This window comes from Pteropus medius, unplaced genomic scaffold, assembly GCF_902729225.1.
Source record: "Pteropus medius unplaced genomic scaffold, Ma_sr-lr_union100, whole genome shotgun sequence".
Lineage (NCBI taxonomy): Eukaryota > Metazoa > Chordata > Mammalia > Chiroptera > Pteropodidae > Pteropus > Pteropus medius.
The window spans coordinates 30,901,482-30,919,474 of NW_024355205.1; the positions used below are offsets into that span (position 1 = coordinate 30,901,482).

Sequence of the window (17,993 nt, forward strand, 5' to 3'; positions counted from 1 at the left end):
GACACTTTATGAGACACAGAAGAGGAGGTAGATTTGGAAATGAAAAGAAGATTTAGATGATGAATGGTCTTTGAAGAATTTCAGCTGCTATAGTGAAGAGGCTGAATAAGAAATAAAAATGGTAAATGTCCTTGTTTCTATTCCTGAATCTGAGGAAATGTAGAGATTTAAGATGTTATTAATAAATTCACCTGAGGTCAGGAGACTTAAAAAGCCAATATTGTACATAAATTAATGAAAAATGTCTCAAGTATGCTTCCTAAGTCCCTCAATACAGCCAAATACTAGAGTGAACGTAGTCTGTAGATAATACCAGTAATTAAAAAGTAATGGTGAGACACAAAGTTATACTTAAGTCTGTATCTTACACTGCTTTTGCACATTCTGATAGCCTCCTTTTCAGGGTAAGAAAGTAAAAGAATAAAAACTTAATCAAGCCCTAATCATGTTGGGTTCATAGTCGGTGTTACATAAATCTTCCATTGATTTATTCTCCAGATCCGGTGTTTGTCACATACCTGTTAAACAGTAGGTACTGTGTTAAGTGCTGGGGATACAAAGCCAAATGAGATAGGACTCTTTATAAGGAAGACTATGGTTTAAAAAAAATTATATTTATGATAAAAATAAACAATATGAAAAGTAAAACAAATATGCAAGGGGAAATCATTTTAAAATTGTAAGCAATACATATATAGGCCTAGCAGATTATCACTACATGACTAAATATGTCACAGACATAGCCCCCCAACCTTGGGAAATAACTACCTTCTATTTAGTCATTAATACCACTAGAGAAGGGAGAGTTAAAGAGGAATAAAAGCGTAATAAGACAAAATCCTAAAAAAAACAGTTAATTAAAAAAAAGATGATTTAAAGGCATTATTAAAAGAGGAAAAAGAAGATCTTTCATAATCATGATAGATCTACATTTACCTTAGCCTTTCCTTCCAGAGCTCCGGTTCCTGCATATATCTTACTGATTGAATCACCATTCACAGACCACATGGACCGAAAAACTTCCTGAAAGCGAGTCACCAACTGAGGCTTTTCAGCTAAGCCAAGAGCTTCCAACTGTTTAGCCAGCATCTAAAACAACAAAAGAGAAACTTTTATAAGTGCATTAATATCTTAATTGTGATGTGACTTTTTAAGAACTACCAAAAGCTTTGTAATTATAAGACTATGTGGAACTGGATTCTGAAAACCTAACGGTTTACTAGGCTGTTATTTCTCACCATTTAAATTTTTAAAGTAAATATCACACAATGAAACTTATAAGCAATTTAATGTTCCCTTGTAGTAATAAGAAAATCTTTCCAGTTAAATGATAAAATTTATCTTATTAAAATATCTCTGTAAGTTATATGTGTTTACCTTATCCACCTAGATTATTCAATAGCATGCTTTAGAGCAGAAAAAAATATTTACCTAGTTTATCTAAATATATATAGAAATAACAAAGTTTCTTTAATTTTTAGATTTGGTTTTATAAGTTTGGGTAATTAAGGTCAAGAGATTATGAGAAAAAAAGAAAAATAAAGACAAATATCCAGACATATCTCTGGATAAAGTCATAACAGCTTTTTATGAATAAAATCTCTATTGGGAGCGTGTATAACAGAGAACTAGAGGGAACACAGCATGCACGGAATGCAAGGATCTTCGGGCTACCACAGTTCCCTCATCACAGATAACAGTAGCAGTGTTTAGAAAGGTATTAGTCTTTATTCAGAATGAGTGTTAGCCTTGAAATCTGCCAGAGTCAAAGAAATGTACAACCCTTATCTAGTCTACTTGTCTTGTTTGGAATCCAGTCACATTCTATGCCTTGAATTTTTATATAACTCCTTTCCATTTGCATTTTTTTTAATCTTATTAGCTATAAGTATGGAGTTTATCCATAACTCTAGAGGGATCAAACACTAAAATCATATTTTAAAAAACCCTTAACTGGGTTTATTTGAACTGGTAACGAGTTAACCAATTTCTGTACAAGGGAGTATTCTCACACCTAACTACCAACAGTGGATAATCAAATAAGTCAGTGTTAGTGAAAACTAACACCTGTTATACTTTTAATGAAGACTTTCAAGTATTTTAAGACGCTTACTCTCAGAATCTAAGTAAACTACTTAAACACAAAACTAGAAACAAACATAAGCCATGTGATAAACTCCATCCAAATGCCAGCTTTCACTTTTCTTATCTGTCATATTTTCTAAATAAATGATAAATCTCAATGACAGATTTCAAAAAAAGCAAAACAGTAAAATTCATTTGGTTACTTGAAAAATACATTTCTGTAGCAGAGAATTCTGCATGCTATACTTTCATTTTTGAGAATGAACCTCAGCTGCAGAGTAACTAATCAATATTCTAACCAAATTTAAGATCATTTAACTAGAGGAAGTAAGAACTTGTTATTCCCTATTCCTATATTTTATATCATTTGAGAACTGTGCTAAGATCCTATGGAACTAAATGAAGACCCACCATAGCCTTATGACCCTGACTGCTGCACAACCGGAAAGACTCAGAAAGCTCAGCATTGCTACAGTTTGTCAAATAATTGAGACTGCGTCTACATTAGATAATCTGATGAATAAATTATAGAAAAAAACTTTTAAACAAAAACTTTGTGAAAGATGAGTCTCATTCACTTTCATTCTCACTAACAATAGCATTCTCATCTGATCCTGTTCTTTATAGCTACTGATTTGACAATGCCATATAAACTATATTGGGTTACAGACTCTATCAAAATATAATCCTATCGGATTGTACATGTGAAAACAGACCCTCCCCAATTGTGAAGAGACTTTTAAGACAACACAGAGAATAAAGGCCAAATGTTTGCATACGTATTTTTATATGTACATAAAAAATGTTTTTTTTTCTTCTTCCAAATGACAAGCAAATGAGGCAATTATTGGAATAGTATAAATAGCAGGATTTTTTAAGGAAACTTAAGGAACAATCAAGGGAAATAGCTACACAAAGAGTTTTTAGAACAGGTAAAGGTAACATTTAAATGGAAAGGGATTTGGGCAAAAAAAAAATGACTAGAGAAGAATGCCTTTAATGAAATATAACTTTATTTTGTGAAAAATTAACTAATGAGAAACAAATACTACAAAACCACCGGAAGAGGCTTTGACACAAGTTGCGTACACACATTTTCATTTGTTCTTTACCTCTAAGCCAAGGAATGCCTGCACGCTGTTGGTTCTGTCAAGACAATCCAAGCAGTTTGTTCGAACTGTACCACTCTGGCATCTGTAACATATTCGATAAAATTAAACAAAAGCAACAAAACTAAAACAAACAGAAAAATTAAGGTGATTACAATGTAGCATCCACTTTCTCTCCCTTCCCAACTTTTTCTTAATTTTCCAACATATAAAAAAGATATTTTACAGTGAACATCCATATATCCACCATCTAGATTCTACAATTGTTAACATTTTGCCATATATTCTTTATCACATATCTATTCATCCACACCCACTTATTTTTAATTAGGCCAGTAGTTCAGAACTAACCATACATTCAGATTTCTTCTTTGCACATGAAAGATAATCAAATATTTATGGAATGAATTTTACAACCCTAAGATCTGTTACCTCTACTGACTATCCTACAGTTTCTATAGCATTGATACTACATATTGCACAATGAAAAACTAAAAATTCGAGCTTTGTTTACTAAAGTTTACCTCAACCTATATTCTGAGCTTTAATCTTTCAATACTTAACTTTTCTCCTCTACTTTATATGCAAAAACTAAAGATTTGAATTATACTAAAGCAGACAAAAAGCAATGTCTTTTACTTCTATTTGCATCTCATTGTCCTTACTGAGGTCAAGAAACATTAAAACAATTGTTTTAAGAGAGAACTGGAACAGCCTCATAGATAACAGCCTGAGGTCTGCAGCCTGATGAATCCCAGCTCTAACACTTCCCAGCTATGGGGACCTAGGGCAGATTATAGCCTATGCATCAATTTTCCCAGATGTGAATGGGGATAATAATAGAACCTAGCCCTACAATTATTGTTAGCATCACATGTAAAAGACTTAAGCACACTGTTTGGCCCATAGTGTGTGCTCAATAATGTAAACTACAATTATTACTAGTTGAATTCTTAAAAAAAAAAAAACAAGCCTAGAATCAAGTATAATAAAGGAGGATATTTTATTTAATTATAAACTTTATCTAAAAAAAGAAATTTAAGAGTTCAATGTTAAGAACAATTTTTAAATTATAGCAGAGTTCCATTTAAAGAAAAGAGAAAGAGAGCATCAAACCTTTGAACTTCATTTCCATCGAAATAAAAAAATCCATAATCCACAAACTTTTGGACTTGAGGTTTAAGAATACTATGCAATTTTTCTACTTTTCCTCCTTTAACCATTTGATGATAGTCAAAATTCACCATCTGAATATCAGTAGCATGTTCAGAAGCTTTCAAATGATTCTAAAAGTAAAAAGGCAAATATTCATCTAAATGTTAAATGAACATGATCCTATCAATATATGTTACAAATGGAAGTGTATCTTTAAAACAAAAACCTCAGCATCATTCCTTGAAATCTTACTAATCTTACAAAGCTTTCATCAACATTGACAGTAAAATGGAAAATTACTTGCTGATATCTAATAGCATACTTTTCCTAAAACCACATATACTATCCCTGAGAGATTTGGTGACATATGTCAAATCATTTAAATAATATTCTTATCTGGTTTAGAAAATGAAAATTATTTCCAACCACTAGCATTTCATTTTTTATAACATAAATTTAATTACCACTTCTATCTATTATAGAATCACAAAAAAAGTTCCTTATTTTTTAAGACAAAGCTTATCAAAGATTTAAAAGTTTATTTTTTATATCTTTCTTTAATACATACAAATGTTTTAAAAGTACATAAAAACTCATTCTCTAAAGTATGATCTGTTTATTAACAATATCTATTGCACAAGGTTACAACAAAATAGCCAAAAAATTAAGTTAATTCTGGACTTCATTAGATTGAATTTAAGAAAATGTTTTCTAACCATTTTGATTAAGCTTAGAATTCTGTGTAGCACCATAATTTATATTAATTAATTATTGATTCAATAAGTGTTTATAAGGAATATTTTTTTCTTTAGAAGTCAGACATTTCTTTGGGTCCTTTTTTACTTGAAATTCTCAAATTTTCTTTCATCAACATAAGAAGGTATAGTCTTGCATGTATACAAAAGCATTATTTCCCATTTCATAGGTTGAAAACAATGACTATGGTTTCTAGGAAATAGGCAAGGCAATGAACAGATGAAGGACACTGCCTGGTATCTTGCTATCAGTGACAGATGAACATTTTGGGGAGTTGGGGAAGAGCACGCTTCTGCTTCTCCAGAACATAAATAAGCTCATTTTAGAAAACAATGTCAATTGCCTTGAAACCTTTCCATAATCCCAATTTCAGCAATATTACCCTAAACTGCTTCCTAATAGCCCCAAAGAATTAATGGCTGCAACAAGTATCCAACCTTTTTCTAGGAAGTAATTGACTTCCTGGAAGAATCTGATCACCCTATTACATTATTTTTTAAATACCATTCTTACCTGGAAAGCCTTACTTAGCATATGTTCACCTTCCTTAGATCCAAGCAAATTTATTATTATTTGTTTACCATATAAATTCTTAAGTGTTCTAAAATGCCTATTAAAGAAAAGAAATAAGCATATGTCAAGTGACAAGTTAAAATTTTTTTCGATAAATAGTAATCCATTGTTAAACAGAACCTAAATGGTAGTATTTTAAACTCACAACAGAACATATTACAAAATTATATACAAGTTCATTCCACATAGTCTCAAAACTCTAAATTTATGAATACTCATTCAATAATTGTATTATTACAATTTCCTCTCTGACTTATCAATATGAAGCCTCCCACCTATGCTGGAGCTATTGGAGTCATCCAGCTCCCTCTCCACTCTCTGAGTATGGTGTCAGACAAGCACAGAGGACATAAGCCACCCACTTGGCTGTTAGGGAGGCTGGGGCAGAGGGCTTAAGGCTGCACCTCGCAAGTGAAGACATCATATGCTCCGTGAGTATTCAGAAAGAACTCCTTAATAGATCTAGCCTTAAAAAAACAGGCCCCAAATATGAGCCTATTCTGTCCAGCTTCTAAGTACTATAGAGGCTGTAGAGCAATGCCATCCCAAAGAAATATAACATGAGCCACAGATATACTTTTATATTTTCTAAAAGGTACATTTAAAAAAAAAGTAAAAATAAACAAATGAAATTATTTTACATGTTTTATTTAACTCAATACAGCTAAAATATCATTTCAACATGTAACCAATATATAAAAGAAATATTAATAAGGTAATATTTGTTTGGTTTTTTTTTGCACTAAGTCTTTGAAATCCAACATGTATTTTACACTTACAGCACATCGCAATTGGACTAGTCAATTTCAAATGCTCAAAAGCTACATGTGGCTAGGGGCTATCAGATGGGGTATTGGACAACCACCCATTGAAGTAGTTTTAAGGCCAAGAGATCAAGACCCACAAATCTAATGCTCCTACCCCGAGAAGTCATAACACTAGGTGTCACTGTCTTCCAGTTAAATTAGGAATCAGAAAAATTTTACTTAGAACCAAAAAAGGTGAAATGAATCAGTAAATATAATTACAACTGGTCACATTGCTTAATAGTATCAAAACTCACAGCACTGAAAATAATCAGTCTTACCTGTCAAAAGCAGGTGCATTGGCTTCAAATCCCCTTGACATACGAACACGATGAGATCCCACCTAAAACAAGAAAAATACGAAAAGCCAACATGTAGATAAAAGATATGTCATTGTTTGTTTACAATATTCAAAAATCCATTTGCTGAACACAAAGCATTAAGTCAGATGACTGACTGGCACTCATGATAGTCTTTGAAAATACAAGGTTTAGGACTTTCTGCTCCCTTTTATTTTTTAAAATATAACCTCATAAAAAAAAAGAGCTAGAAGTTAGCCCATTATGAAGCATTTGTAAACTAAGAGAAATTTGTATCTAAGAAAAATATTTTTTAAGTGCTTTCATATAAATTACCTTGTTTTAAGCTCAAACATGTGCCCTGTGTAAGTCAACAGATATTACTGCCATTTGGAAAATAAAACAAATACAGCCAGGTGAAATAACTTGTCCTTTTGGTCAATATCATTAATTCCAAAACAGATTTCTAAATTCCTACTCTTCCAAGCTGCCTACAAAAGCAATGTCTATGTGTTAAAAATATTGTTCTGGAAAAACAGACTTTTCGAAGTTAATCTCATAGTCACATAACTATAGTAATAGAACATTTTGTAGAATCAGAGAATTTGCGTTAAGAAAATAAAACAAGATGGAAAACATCTACCTATTGTGTTTTGTTATAGTTTTTCTTTTCTCATACAGGAGAGAGAAATGACACAGATCTGAGAAATATAACAGATGCCAAAACAAATATAAAAGTAAGATTATATCATTTCCCTGAAGTTTTAAACATTTCCTTCTGCGACTTGGGGATCAAAGTTCACCAGATTTCATTCTAGCTAATCTGTGAACAAACTGACTTGAAAGAGGGAATGGGAAAAGTGTTGCCAAATCAGTTACGCAGTTCGAGAAATAAAATCAGAAAATAAGCTCTAATATGCTCATCCAATTCTAAAATTGAATTAACAGTATTATCATTCATTCAGCATTCGCCCCCTGTTCTGATAAGTGAGACAATCTAATGACTGTACTAATAAATTGGTGGTTTTTCTTTTTTTTTTCTTTTCAGTAAGAAACTGATTAGCTGTTTTTTCTTTTCAGTAAGAAATTGATTAGCCTAGTGTCATATCTATATTTAATTTCATTCTATAGTGCTTAGCAGTCTACATAAAATGTCAAACTGAGAGATGTGTGCCCCAGGACAGTAAGCATTTTACTTTGCAGGAAATTTAGAAGTCAATACTTTTTCTTTCACGTAATCTCCAGCAATTACCTGTAACTCAAAGTCCAAGATTTAGCATTATGTTGATTTATTTATATTCATCTTGTGCAATACTCCCAACCGTCAAGAAGGTGAAAAAATACAAGCTCTCATGTTTTTCAGGTAATGCCTCTGGTTCTTCCCCACCACCTGGTTCCCTAACACGTATACACAACTAGTTATATCATCACTCAGAGCAATGTATTAGTTAAACTAGACTAGGTTTCATTACTCGATATTAAAGAAAAAAATTCTATAATAAAAGAGCTGTTATGTCAATTGTGATGAAAGCAGCACTCTAGAAAGTTTTAAGGCTTTAAGTAACTAAAAATTTACCCAATTAATTTTTTTAAAAAGTTGCATCAAAGATATTTTTAGAAAACCAATTAATTGAGAAAACATCATTTTCCACCAATAGTATTGCTTCATGTTCACATATTTTGAAATTTTGATTTGACCAAAAATTCAGTATACAATACTATACTGGGCATAGAGTTCATGGTGCTCACCATCCTTAAGACTAACATAAAGCTACAATATAATGTCAGCCTAATACTATAAATCATAAATGCTAAATAACTTCAGAGAAAGGAAATCATAAGTAAAATGAGTTGCCAGCACTTAAAATATCATTTTTATCTACGTAGCACCTTATGACAACTCTTACGCTGTCTCAACCTAATTCATATTGATCTTTACCTTTTCCATAAAACGTCTGACTGTCCAAACAGATTGCAAGCTCTCTCTGAAGCATCATTATAGTCTCTGAATTTCTCACAGCGCAGTATACAAGATTATACACCTCGTACAGATAATATACACAGGAAGAACTCAAGGATTTAATGAAGAGTTCAGTGCGGAAGTGACTAGAGGTCAGTGCGGAAGTTCTATGAGGTCTAAGTTGGCTACTGAAGGGCAACAAACCCTAATTTTGGGAGCAGAGGATTCCTGTTAGAAAATAGCAAGTCAGGAAGCTGGAGAGATAGAGGAAAGCCAGGTCATGAAGAAACAGGTGCCTGGTAGGTCTGAGGAGCATAATGTACCCTAAGTAATTAGAACTGCCAGATAGCTAGGAGGAGACTAGTTAGAAAACTGTGAGAATTTTGCAGGCAAACAAACAAACAAAGAAAAAAATACACACACACACACACACACACACACACATATACACACATAATATGCGTCGTGCACACACACACACACACACACACACACACACAAAGACCTAAACTGGCATGATAAAGTGGGTGAACAAAAAAAAGGGGGGCATGCCTAGGAGAAGGCTGGGGCTATGTCACAGCGCTGCCTTTGCTTGCTCAGCATGGGCCGCTGGAGCAGATGGGGCTGGGGATGCTTCGAGTCATCAGAAGATGATCCTGCACAACAGAAGTTCTCAAATTTGACTGGAAGGGAACTTGGTTAAAAACGCAGATTCCCAGCCCCATTCCAAGAGATTCTATTTCAGCTGATGTGATGAAGTTGAAGCCATGAATCTGTTTTAAAACCACGTCAGATGATTCTTTTAGAAAATCTTTTCATTAAAAAAACCTCAGAAGAATTAATCATGAAGGTAAGAGGCAAGACAAGGGACAACTGCCTGAGGATTTTCTGTCTGTGACTTCTGAAATGGGACACCTCACTAGGCAACACCGACTTTGGGGTCCCCCTAAAATAAATTCTGGTCTTCAGAATACACAGGACATCTTACAACCATTTACAACCACTTTGAGTCAAAAATCCTTGTTTATCTTCTATGAGAAAATTAACTTTTGGACTTAGTATTTTTACTTTTAAAAATCAATATCTATTTTTCAGTTTTTTAAAAATCAATTCTCTATTGCCTCACTATTGCCTACTCTTTGAGGATGGTGGGGGAAATGATAAAAGACAATCATGAAACCCATTCATTCTTGTTCAAAGAAAGGCTGACTTTCAACTACTAAGCTAAATAGTTGAGAACCGCTGACCCAATCCTCAACCTAATCCGACAGCAATAGGCAACTCAGTGACCATTAAGCAGAATTGTTGAACTGTCTTGATGTCTCAGAAACTACTTTCTCTTTAAAGAAAGGCATAATTTAAAAATCTGTAGTGTTCAGCCCATAATCACATGACATTAGCCAGCCAGACTATCTGTGTGGCAGGGCAAACCACAGAACACAGAAGGAAGTAGGAACGAAGTCCCATCAAAGGAGGATCCCTCAATGTAACTACTCAGGATCCAACCTTAGTGAATAATCAGACACTGCAATTCTGAACTTCTAGTGAAATAACACAGAAAGCAGTATAACGGAGGGCCTATAAGCAGGCTATTAGGGTCTCTTGACTTAGCCTGTCTAAAGCAAAAGCACTCGCCTTGCATTGAAGCAGGGCTTTAGGAATTCCTAAAGCATTATTCCAAACACCCTTCTCAGATGACGAAAGCTTAGGAGAAGTGGTGTAGGGATGAGATTCTTTCCTGAGAGAGACTTAGGGAGAGGTATAGCTATTTAAATTACTCTTATATGCCAAAAATAAAACCCAGACAAATCAAACCAGGCTTGACAAGAACTCAAGATCTTAGCAAAGCAGTACAAGTGTTAATCCTTGTGACTTGGTCTGTCTTAAATAAACTAGACTACTGAAAAGGTTCAAGTGCTCTTCACTTTTTCTCCATGATAGCCAGAATGTAAGAGAGATCCGGCTATGAATGAAAAGGAGGCAAGATTTTTTTCTGACCATTTTCTCAATACTGTAGACTGAAGCACAAAATTTACTAGACAGTATATACTAGAAGCCTAAATTAATATAACTTCCTTTTTCGGGATTAAAGGGTTTTGAATAAAAATAAAATGCAAAACACACTATTATGGGCAATCCAATATTATGACCTTACATGAAAAAAGAATCTTATATTTTAAAGATTAGACATTTATATCAACAAAGGAAAGTTTAAAAATAATTAGAAAGCAAGCCAGAGAAAATATTCAAGATGACAGATCAATATAAATTACAAAGTAAAATTTCAGTAGCAGATATATTATCGATAATAACAACAACTAACCATTACATAGTGCTGACTGTGTGTGCCAGGCACTATTTATTCTAAGTACCTTCCATTTCATCCTTATGAAAACCCTAATAAGTAGGTACTACTAATATTATTATTCCCATTTAAGATAAGAAAGCTTAGACACCAAAAAGTTAAATCACTTGCCGAAGATCACACAGCTAGCAATGGTAGAATAAGGATCCAAGTTGAGAAGTCTGGTTTCAGAAGCTTTGTTTTAATTACATTTTTCTGCCTACAGAGACTAAACTGTTTTATACTTAGATACTGAGATTGTAAATATGGAAATATTTTTAAAATAATATACTATGAAAACATCAAAATTTTAATATTAAACGCGGCAGCTGAATTTTGATGGATATTTGAAAGAACATTAAAGGAAAAAATATCTAAGACAATTCCAAGAATTTTGTACTTAGATCCTCATTTATGAATCTAGCTAATATTATTAGAATAACAGATTCATCCAATGAACTAATAAACTCTCCTGAAAATTTAGAAAATATAGAAATTTTCAAGAAAAAAACAAAAAACCGAATGCCAAACACCCACCTGCAACCCTGGCTGCTCCCAGAACAATGGAACAGATCCCCGAATTTGTATGAAGGAAGAAACAGAGTCATCTAAGTACACGACCTACAGAGAAAAATATTGTAAAAAATATTTCCACAGACTAAACTGTTACTTCTACATTAGAAGACATTTTCTAACATCCGTTGCACACTAGTTATAGCTTATGATTCATCTTTCACATATAAACTGTCCTAACAAAATATCCAAAATAGGCCACTAAATAAGTTTGATTTTTTTAAATCAGTGATAACTCTTCCATAGAGATTAACCAGGAAAATAGTGAAAATATAAGAATCACAACTTTTGAAAAGGAATTCCTTTTGAATCTCAATACTTACATTTATACCTTTCTATTTCCATTTAATTTTTCTTTAGTTTTTATATTTTTAAAAAACTACCTTGAAGATCTGAGCTGGGCTAGAGGAATGGCCTAAATTTACAATTACATAGTTTCATAGCCAAAAATATCATACCTCTTTCTTTTAGATGGTACATATATCTACATTTAAGATTGGGTTTAATTTATTTTACAGAAAAACACTTTTCTTAAGTTGTCTAGCTCTATAATTGAGTTTTTAATTCAATACCAAAACACAGGCACTGCCATGCCATGCTGATTAGTGAAAATCTTGCTATTTATTTGAAGAGTCATAACCAAGTAAGTCTGTTTCAGGGTAACCTTTCCGAAGGCCAATAAGCAGCTGAGAACAACCATGAAAATGACATTACGGATGTCAAAATGAGTTCTGAATCAAGTAAAAATCTGTCATTCTATAATTTTCTGTTTCTCTCATCTCATTGATGAACTAAGCAATACAAAACACTACATACCTGCTCTGTTTCTACAAAATTAGCGACGTGACCATCATCGTTTGTTCCTCGGACATTAAATCTGGTCCCAGCTCGTTCACAGCTTAGTCTAGAAATGAGGCAAGCCTTTGCCTGTTTATGAGCAGCATAAATCGTTCTGATTTCTACTCCCCCACACATGAGGCGTAATAGCCAGTCATCGCAATTCACGCCATAGTGCTTGAGATGCAAGTGCAAAGACTGATTCCTAACGCAAAAAGAAAGAACTGCATTAGCTTACTGAGTACTAGACAACAAAGTTTTAAGTTTTAAAACGGTGCTCCTAGAAATTAATTTAATGCTATTAAGTGAAAAGGCACCGAAAATAATTCAATTCATTTACGTTTATTCTGCCAGGTATCAAAAGACAGAGCTCTGAGATCCTCGAGCATGTGATCTGTGGTCCACAGAAAAGCAGAATATTGGTTATGTTTTTAGAATCTGTGCCCCGTTTCTATTGTCTTTTTATATAATGTATTTATAACCTAACTCTTCCAAAAAAGATCTCATACACATATCCCCATGCCACATTATAAAGCTCTACTTTTAAGGCTTGACTTTTATGAGGCTCTATTTTAATTAATTTAAATTTAAATAGCCAGGCAGGCTAGTGGCTACTGTATTAACGCACGCCTAGAGCTTTCTGTTACTCCAAATACTATTAGCTTTCTAGGTAACAGATGAGGCCTGGTTTCCAAACTTCTTAAGGGCAAAATGTTTTATTCAAACAAACATGCGGAAGTCTGATAATCAGGCTACATAAAAGCAGTGTCACCATGGCTAAAGCAGGGATGAGGGCTGGAGTCCTGCCAAGGTTGGCCATCTTCTCATCCTGCTGTCTCCTCAGGGGTTTCCACTGGAACCTTAGTCCTCTAAAGAATACATGTGGAGACTCCTAACAGACCTACCACCCAAGCAAATATATAATGGTGCAGAAAAACCTTTCAACAAACAAAAAGTGGATTTTCTATAATACTGAGGCTTGGTCCTCTGAATTTTAAAACTCTCCTACTATGTTAAGTTGAATTCTGAAGTGCTCTGCACTATCTTGCTGTCTTTAAGGTATAAAAAAAAAGTAACAGCCTTTTCTTGAAGCCTCAAGGTCATTAATATCAATAATATACAGCAATACTGCTAAAGCAGCAGTCCCCAACCCCCTCCTCCTCAGGGTTTAGGCTGCAGTCGAAACAAAACAGATGCTGGTCATGTGCACTTCTGGTAAACCAGCTATAACCACATTCCTTCCTTCCATTCAAGAAAGCATCCCGAAATGTCAGTGGTGAGATTACTACTAGAATAACATTAAATCCCATGACCATTATTTATTTTAAAATATGACTTAAGCCCCCATACTTTACTAGTACCTACACTGATACTGATCTGAGACAAAGCTCAAATTGACTGTGACCCAGTATATCGAGACATAGTGGGTCCCATGTCACAGCTCAGGTATAAGAGACTTGACTGCCTCATTTAAAGAGAAGTGGGTGTGAGATCCTATGCATTTCCTCAGGCAGAGTTTCTCCTTCTTCTGTCAGTTTACATTTTTTTCTTTGCTGTCAATGTGTTGCTGTTTTAATTTTATTTAAACTTATAAACAACTCGACAGACAGCAGCTTCGAATCTCCAATGGAGTAAAACTGCCTGGGTTTTTATGATAGGTATTTACCACTCTGGCCACAAAACTTTCTTGGCCGTATCCTGGAAAATATTTCGATTAAGCTGCAGGGTACGTGTAATGAATATGAATTCTTAAAGCTTTCATTTTTCTATGCAAAGTGAGGCTCGAGAACACCAATCCTTGGCAAAACTGTACAAAGAGTAAAAGGGAGCAAAGCTCACCTTTGGTGTTTCAGCCTCCCCTTTTTTAACCTGTTTCCTACTGGATAAACCTCTTAATGTGTCGTCTAATTCTGCCCCACCTCTGGATAAATCTGGAGAAACTGCTAGATAAAACTCTTCAAACTGAGATCTAAAGTTAGCCTTATTGAATGAAAAGACAAATGAATTATTCCTACTGATTAAACTTAGCCAATGTGCTTGGTTGCTGATCATCGCAGCTGTACCTGCTTGGACTTCTAATTAAGGAATGAAAACTTTGTCAACCTAAGGAATCTGGGGTAAGAATGAGTGGTGGGGGGGCTGGGGGGGGGGGGGATAGGGAGGGGAGGCGGTAAGGACAGCTTCCCGAAGCCAAGCTGCAACGCCTTTTCCTTTTTCAGGGACTTCAATGTCTCTTCCATCAGAAAAAGTATAGGGTTGACAGAGTCCTGTCTGCTCATCTGCCCCGTTGACGCTTCCCTCTCCTCCCATCATCTCCTGCTTTGCTGGGCTCCGAGTCTCTGACTCCAGTGCTCTGAAGCCCTTTTCCATTCTGCCCTCTTTTCTCCCCCATGCCACTACTCAGGGCCGAGAAACTTCCATGTGAGCTACGAGGCGGCTAAGCTATTCCTCTAAAGTTAGTTTTCTATTCTGACTTTTTGTTGACTTTGAGCCCTCTGACAACTAGGTAAAATGGGTCTGACCTGAATGTGCTACTCAAGGACCTTACAGGTAGACGGTGAAAGTGCAAGTTGGGGGTGGGGGGGCGGGCGGGAATACACAGGAGGAAAAATCTTGACTCTGAACTGCTGAGGGCGGAGTCCTGGACTTTGGCCTTACAACATATGCAAACAGAATGAAATATAATTAGTACCTGGTGGTATTTAGGAAAAAAAGTCATCGTCGATACTGGTTGTAGATAAGAGAACTACTCTAAAGACTGGGTCTGCTCCTATAATAAACTGATACTAATTATGGTCACGTGCGTTCTGCTCATCTGTGCACACTTATATTACAGCACATTATGCGTAATCAGGGAATATATCACAGTTACCTACTTATGTCTTATTTTTATTATAGTACTAAACTTTATCCCAGCATACTATTCCTTTACAGTCGGTTGCTCTTAAATCAAGATTTTCTACTTACAACGTTAAAATTAAAAATAATAAGAGAATGTTGGCTTAATAGGCAATACTGCCAGAGACAAGATCTCAAAACTAAGAACAGTAAATATGAATAACACGATTCCATTACAACTAATTCATTCCTAATTTTAAAATAAAGATTTTAAGTATATTTCTGAAATGAAAGTTTAGTCACAATCAGGGAGAGAAAATGGGTTTCATGTCACATGTCAACTTCAGTAACTGACAGTGGATGTCTCCTGTACTCGGCTAAGGATCCTAGGGCAAGAAAGAGTGAGTAGTGTGCTCTCCCAGTAATGCCCATCCCTGCCAGCTCTGGAAATAACTGTTGAACGTACTGTGCCCCAATTCGCCAAGCTATTACACAGCACATGATTACAGAGCGACAAAATGTAACACAGACTCACCAGAAAAATCTATTATCAGTCGTATGTTCCTGCATGCTGCGATGTGCATTAAGACTCAGATCTAAACTGGTTCCAGATGCAGACCACGCAAAATAAAAGTTTCCTGAATTCAAAACTTTTCGCACTTCTGAAATGCGATCCTCATCTGAAGAATCGACTCGTAGTGATATAAATTCAGTGGAAGTAACTCGGAAAACTTCAGATTCTTGGATTTTTCCAACGGACATACATCCTGTGACTAGGACCAGATAATGTAACATGGTATCACCTGCAAAAACCAAAGATTTAATGGGATGAAAAGTTCCAATATTTTTCAAGCTATTCAAAGTTTCTTCCAACTTTCTTTTCCAGTCTCCTTTTTAAACCTGACATCATGATGATTTTAAACTTATCATTGACGTGTTTAAGTTAACAATGAGATTTTGGCAAAAGCTGAAATACATTTAGTATAATGAACCATTTAAATATCAACAGAATAATCTTACATTTATGAAATTGTTCCTCTACTTGATCTGAGGGTATGTAAGATTTATTTTTTTTTAAATGTGAAAAGAGAGATCTTGGCCAAGTGGGGAGGGAAACGGACTGGCACATTAGGAAACAGCAGTTAAAAAAAATGTGTCATCTTCCCTACCTTGCCTTTATGTTTGTTAGGAAGTTCAGATAAGACAATGAATGTGAGTTCTCTGTAAATAGCAAAGTTGGAAAAATAGCATAAAATGTGAGCTGATGATAATAATGATATATGGGCAAAGAGTCCCTGGTAACAATTTATAGAGCAATTTAGTTTACAAAAACTTTCATAGAGATTCATCTAAGTCTGACAAAAATCCAATGAAAGTGGAATTCAGCAGTGATGTACTCTGAGCATGGGCTATGACTTGGCTCCATTACTTATTACCTAGACCAAAGTCACTGTGCTAACATACCAACCTGAGATAACCTCCCTATAAAATAGGATTAAAACAAATCTCACTGGACTATGAGAGTTACCTAAGACAATATTAGTTAAGCACCCAGGCAGATGTGATAGATCCATTACAAATGGTGAATCTCCAGACCAATGCTCCTGAAAGTATGGTCCATGACCTGTCACCAGTTCACAATGAGAAAAGATGCTTGTTCCAGAATGGAAATCAACTACATCACCAAATTCACCATTTGGTTTAGCTGGCTTTTTTTTCATAGTATGACTTTACCAATGAAGGAAGCCATGTGCTGACTGGCATGATGGTGCCAGGTCCTCATCTCAGCACAGACCAATAATAAACAGTTCATGGAATGGTACCAGACCTTGCACCTCATTTTAGTCACACTGTTATAGACAATCAAATTGGTAATCACAAAAGTTATTTTGCAGCCCATGGTGACATTAAGTGGCAGAGTCAGACTCAAGCTAAGACCTTCTGAATATAAAACAGATGTCTTTTCTACTATAAACCAGGGAAATCAATGCAGTTCCAATTAAAACATCGTTTCCTAAATGCATTGAAGCAAAGAAGAAGGGCAATGCTCTCATTTTCTTTTGACAACTAGCACCAATCTCTTAAAGTGTTCAAACCAGGCACTGCCTCTGGAACTTAAAATCATGAGTGTGAGCATGCAGCATGCCTTTTCAATCAACAAACATTATCCCAAGATTAGCTTCGTCAGGGTTTAAAAGATGTTACCACACAGCTCAAATATGGAGTCTGAAATGATTTATAACTAGTCTCTTTCAAATCCTTAGAATTACAAAAACAGAAATGAAAAAAATAGATGAATTATTCCGAATAATAAACTTACCAAGATTTAATCGTAAAACACCTAAGAGTCCATATGCATCCAGTACTTTGGAGTATGTAGCCTTGATTGCCTCTTTTTCTGCAGATGCTACAAAAAAAGAAGTTTTAGGGTAAGAAATGTGATCTGAAACATCAGGTTTTATCTAGCTATAAAGTCGAAGTTTTGATCAAAATTTTCTAAATATTAACCTCATGTTCTTAACATAAATGTATTGAGTAAAATATTTTAACACACTAGTAACTTAATTGCTCTTCCCAAAGAGTTAACCAATTGCTCTGCACTACCTATGAATCCACCCTCTCCCTCCGATCTGTGGTACTACCTTTAATAATATTCGC

General features: G+C 34.8%; 1 protein-coding gene across 9 annotated transcripts in view; it reads right to left on the reverse strand.

The window, feature by feature from the left end:
• SYNJ1 (synaptojanin 1) overlaps window positions 1-17,993 on the reverse strand; it is a 77,579-nt gene that overhangs the window by 41,856 nt on the left and 17,730 nt on the right. For all 9 annotated transcript variants that reach the window (XM_039857695.1, XM_039857694.1, XM_039857697.1 and 6 more), the window contains 9 exons: window positions 17,656-17,742; window positions 15,871-16,138; window positions 12,477-12,702; window positions 11,625-11,708; window positions 6,766-6,827; window positions 5,619-5,715; window positions 4,311-4,480; window positions 3,198-3,279; window positions 937-1,089 (listed from right to left, as the gene is read on the reverse strand). In XM_039857695.1, coding sequence (XP_039713629.1) covers window positions 937-1,089; window positions 3,198-3,279; window positions 4,311-4,480; window positions 5,619-5,715; window positions 6,766-6,827; window positions 11,625-11,708; window positions 12,477-12,702; window positions 15,871-16,138; window positions 17,656-17,742 — 1,229 coding nt within the window. The remainder of the gene's footprint in view (window positions 1-936; window positions 1,090-3,197; window positions 3,280-4,310; window positions 4,481-5,618; window positions 5,716-6,765; window positions 6,828-11,624; window positions 11,709-12,476; window positions 12,703-15,870; window positions 16,139-17,655; window positions 17,743-17,993) is intronic.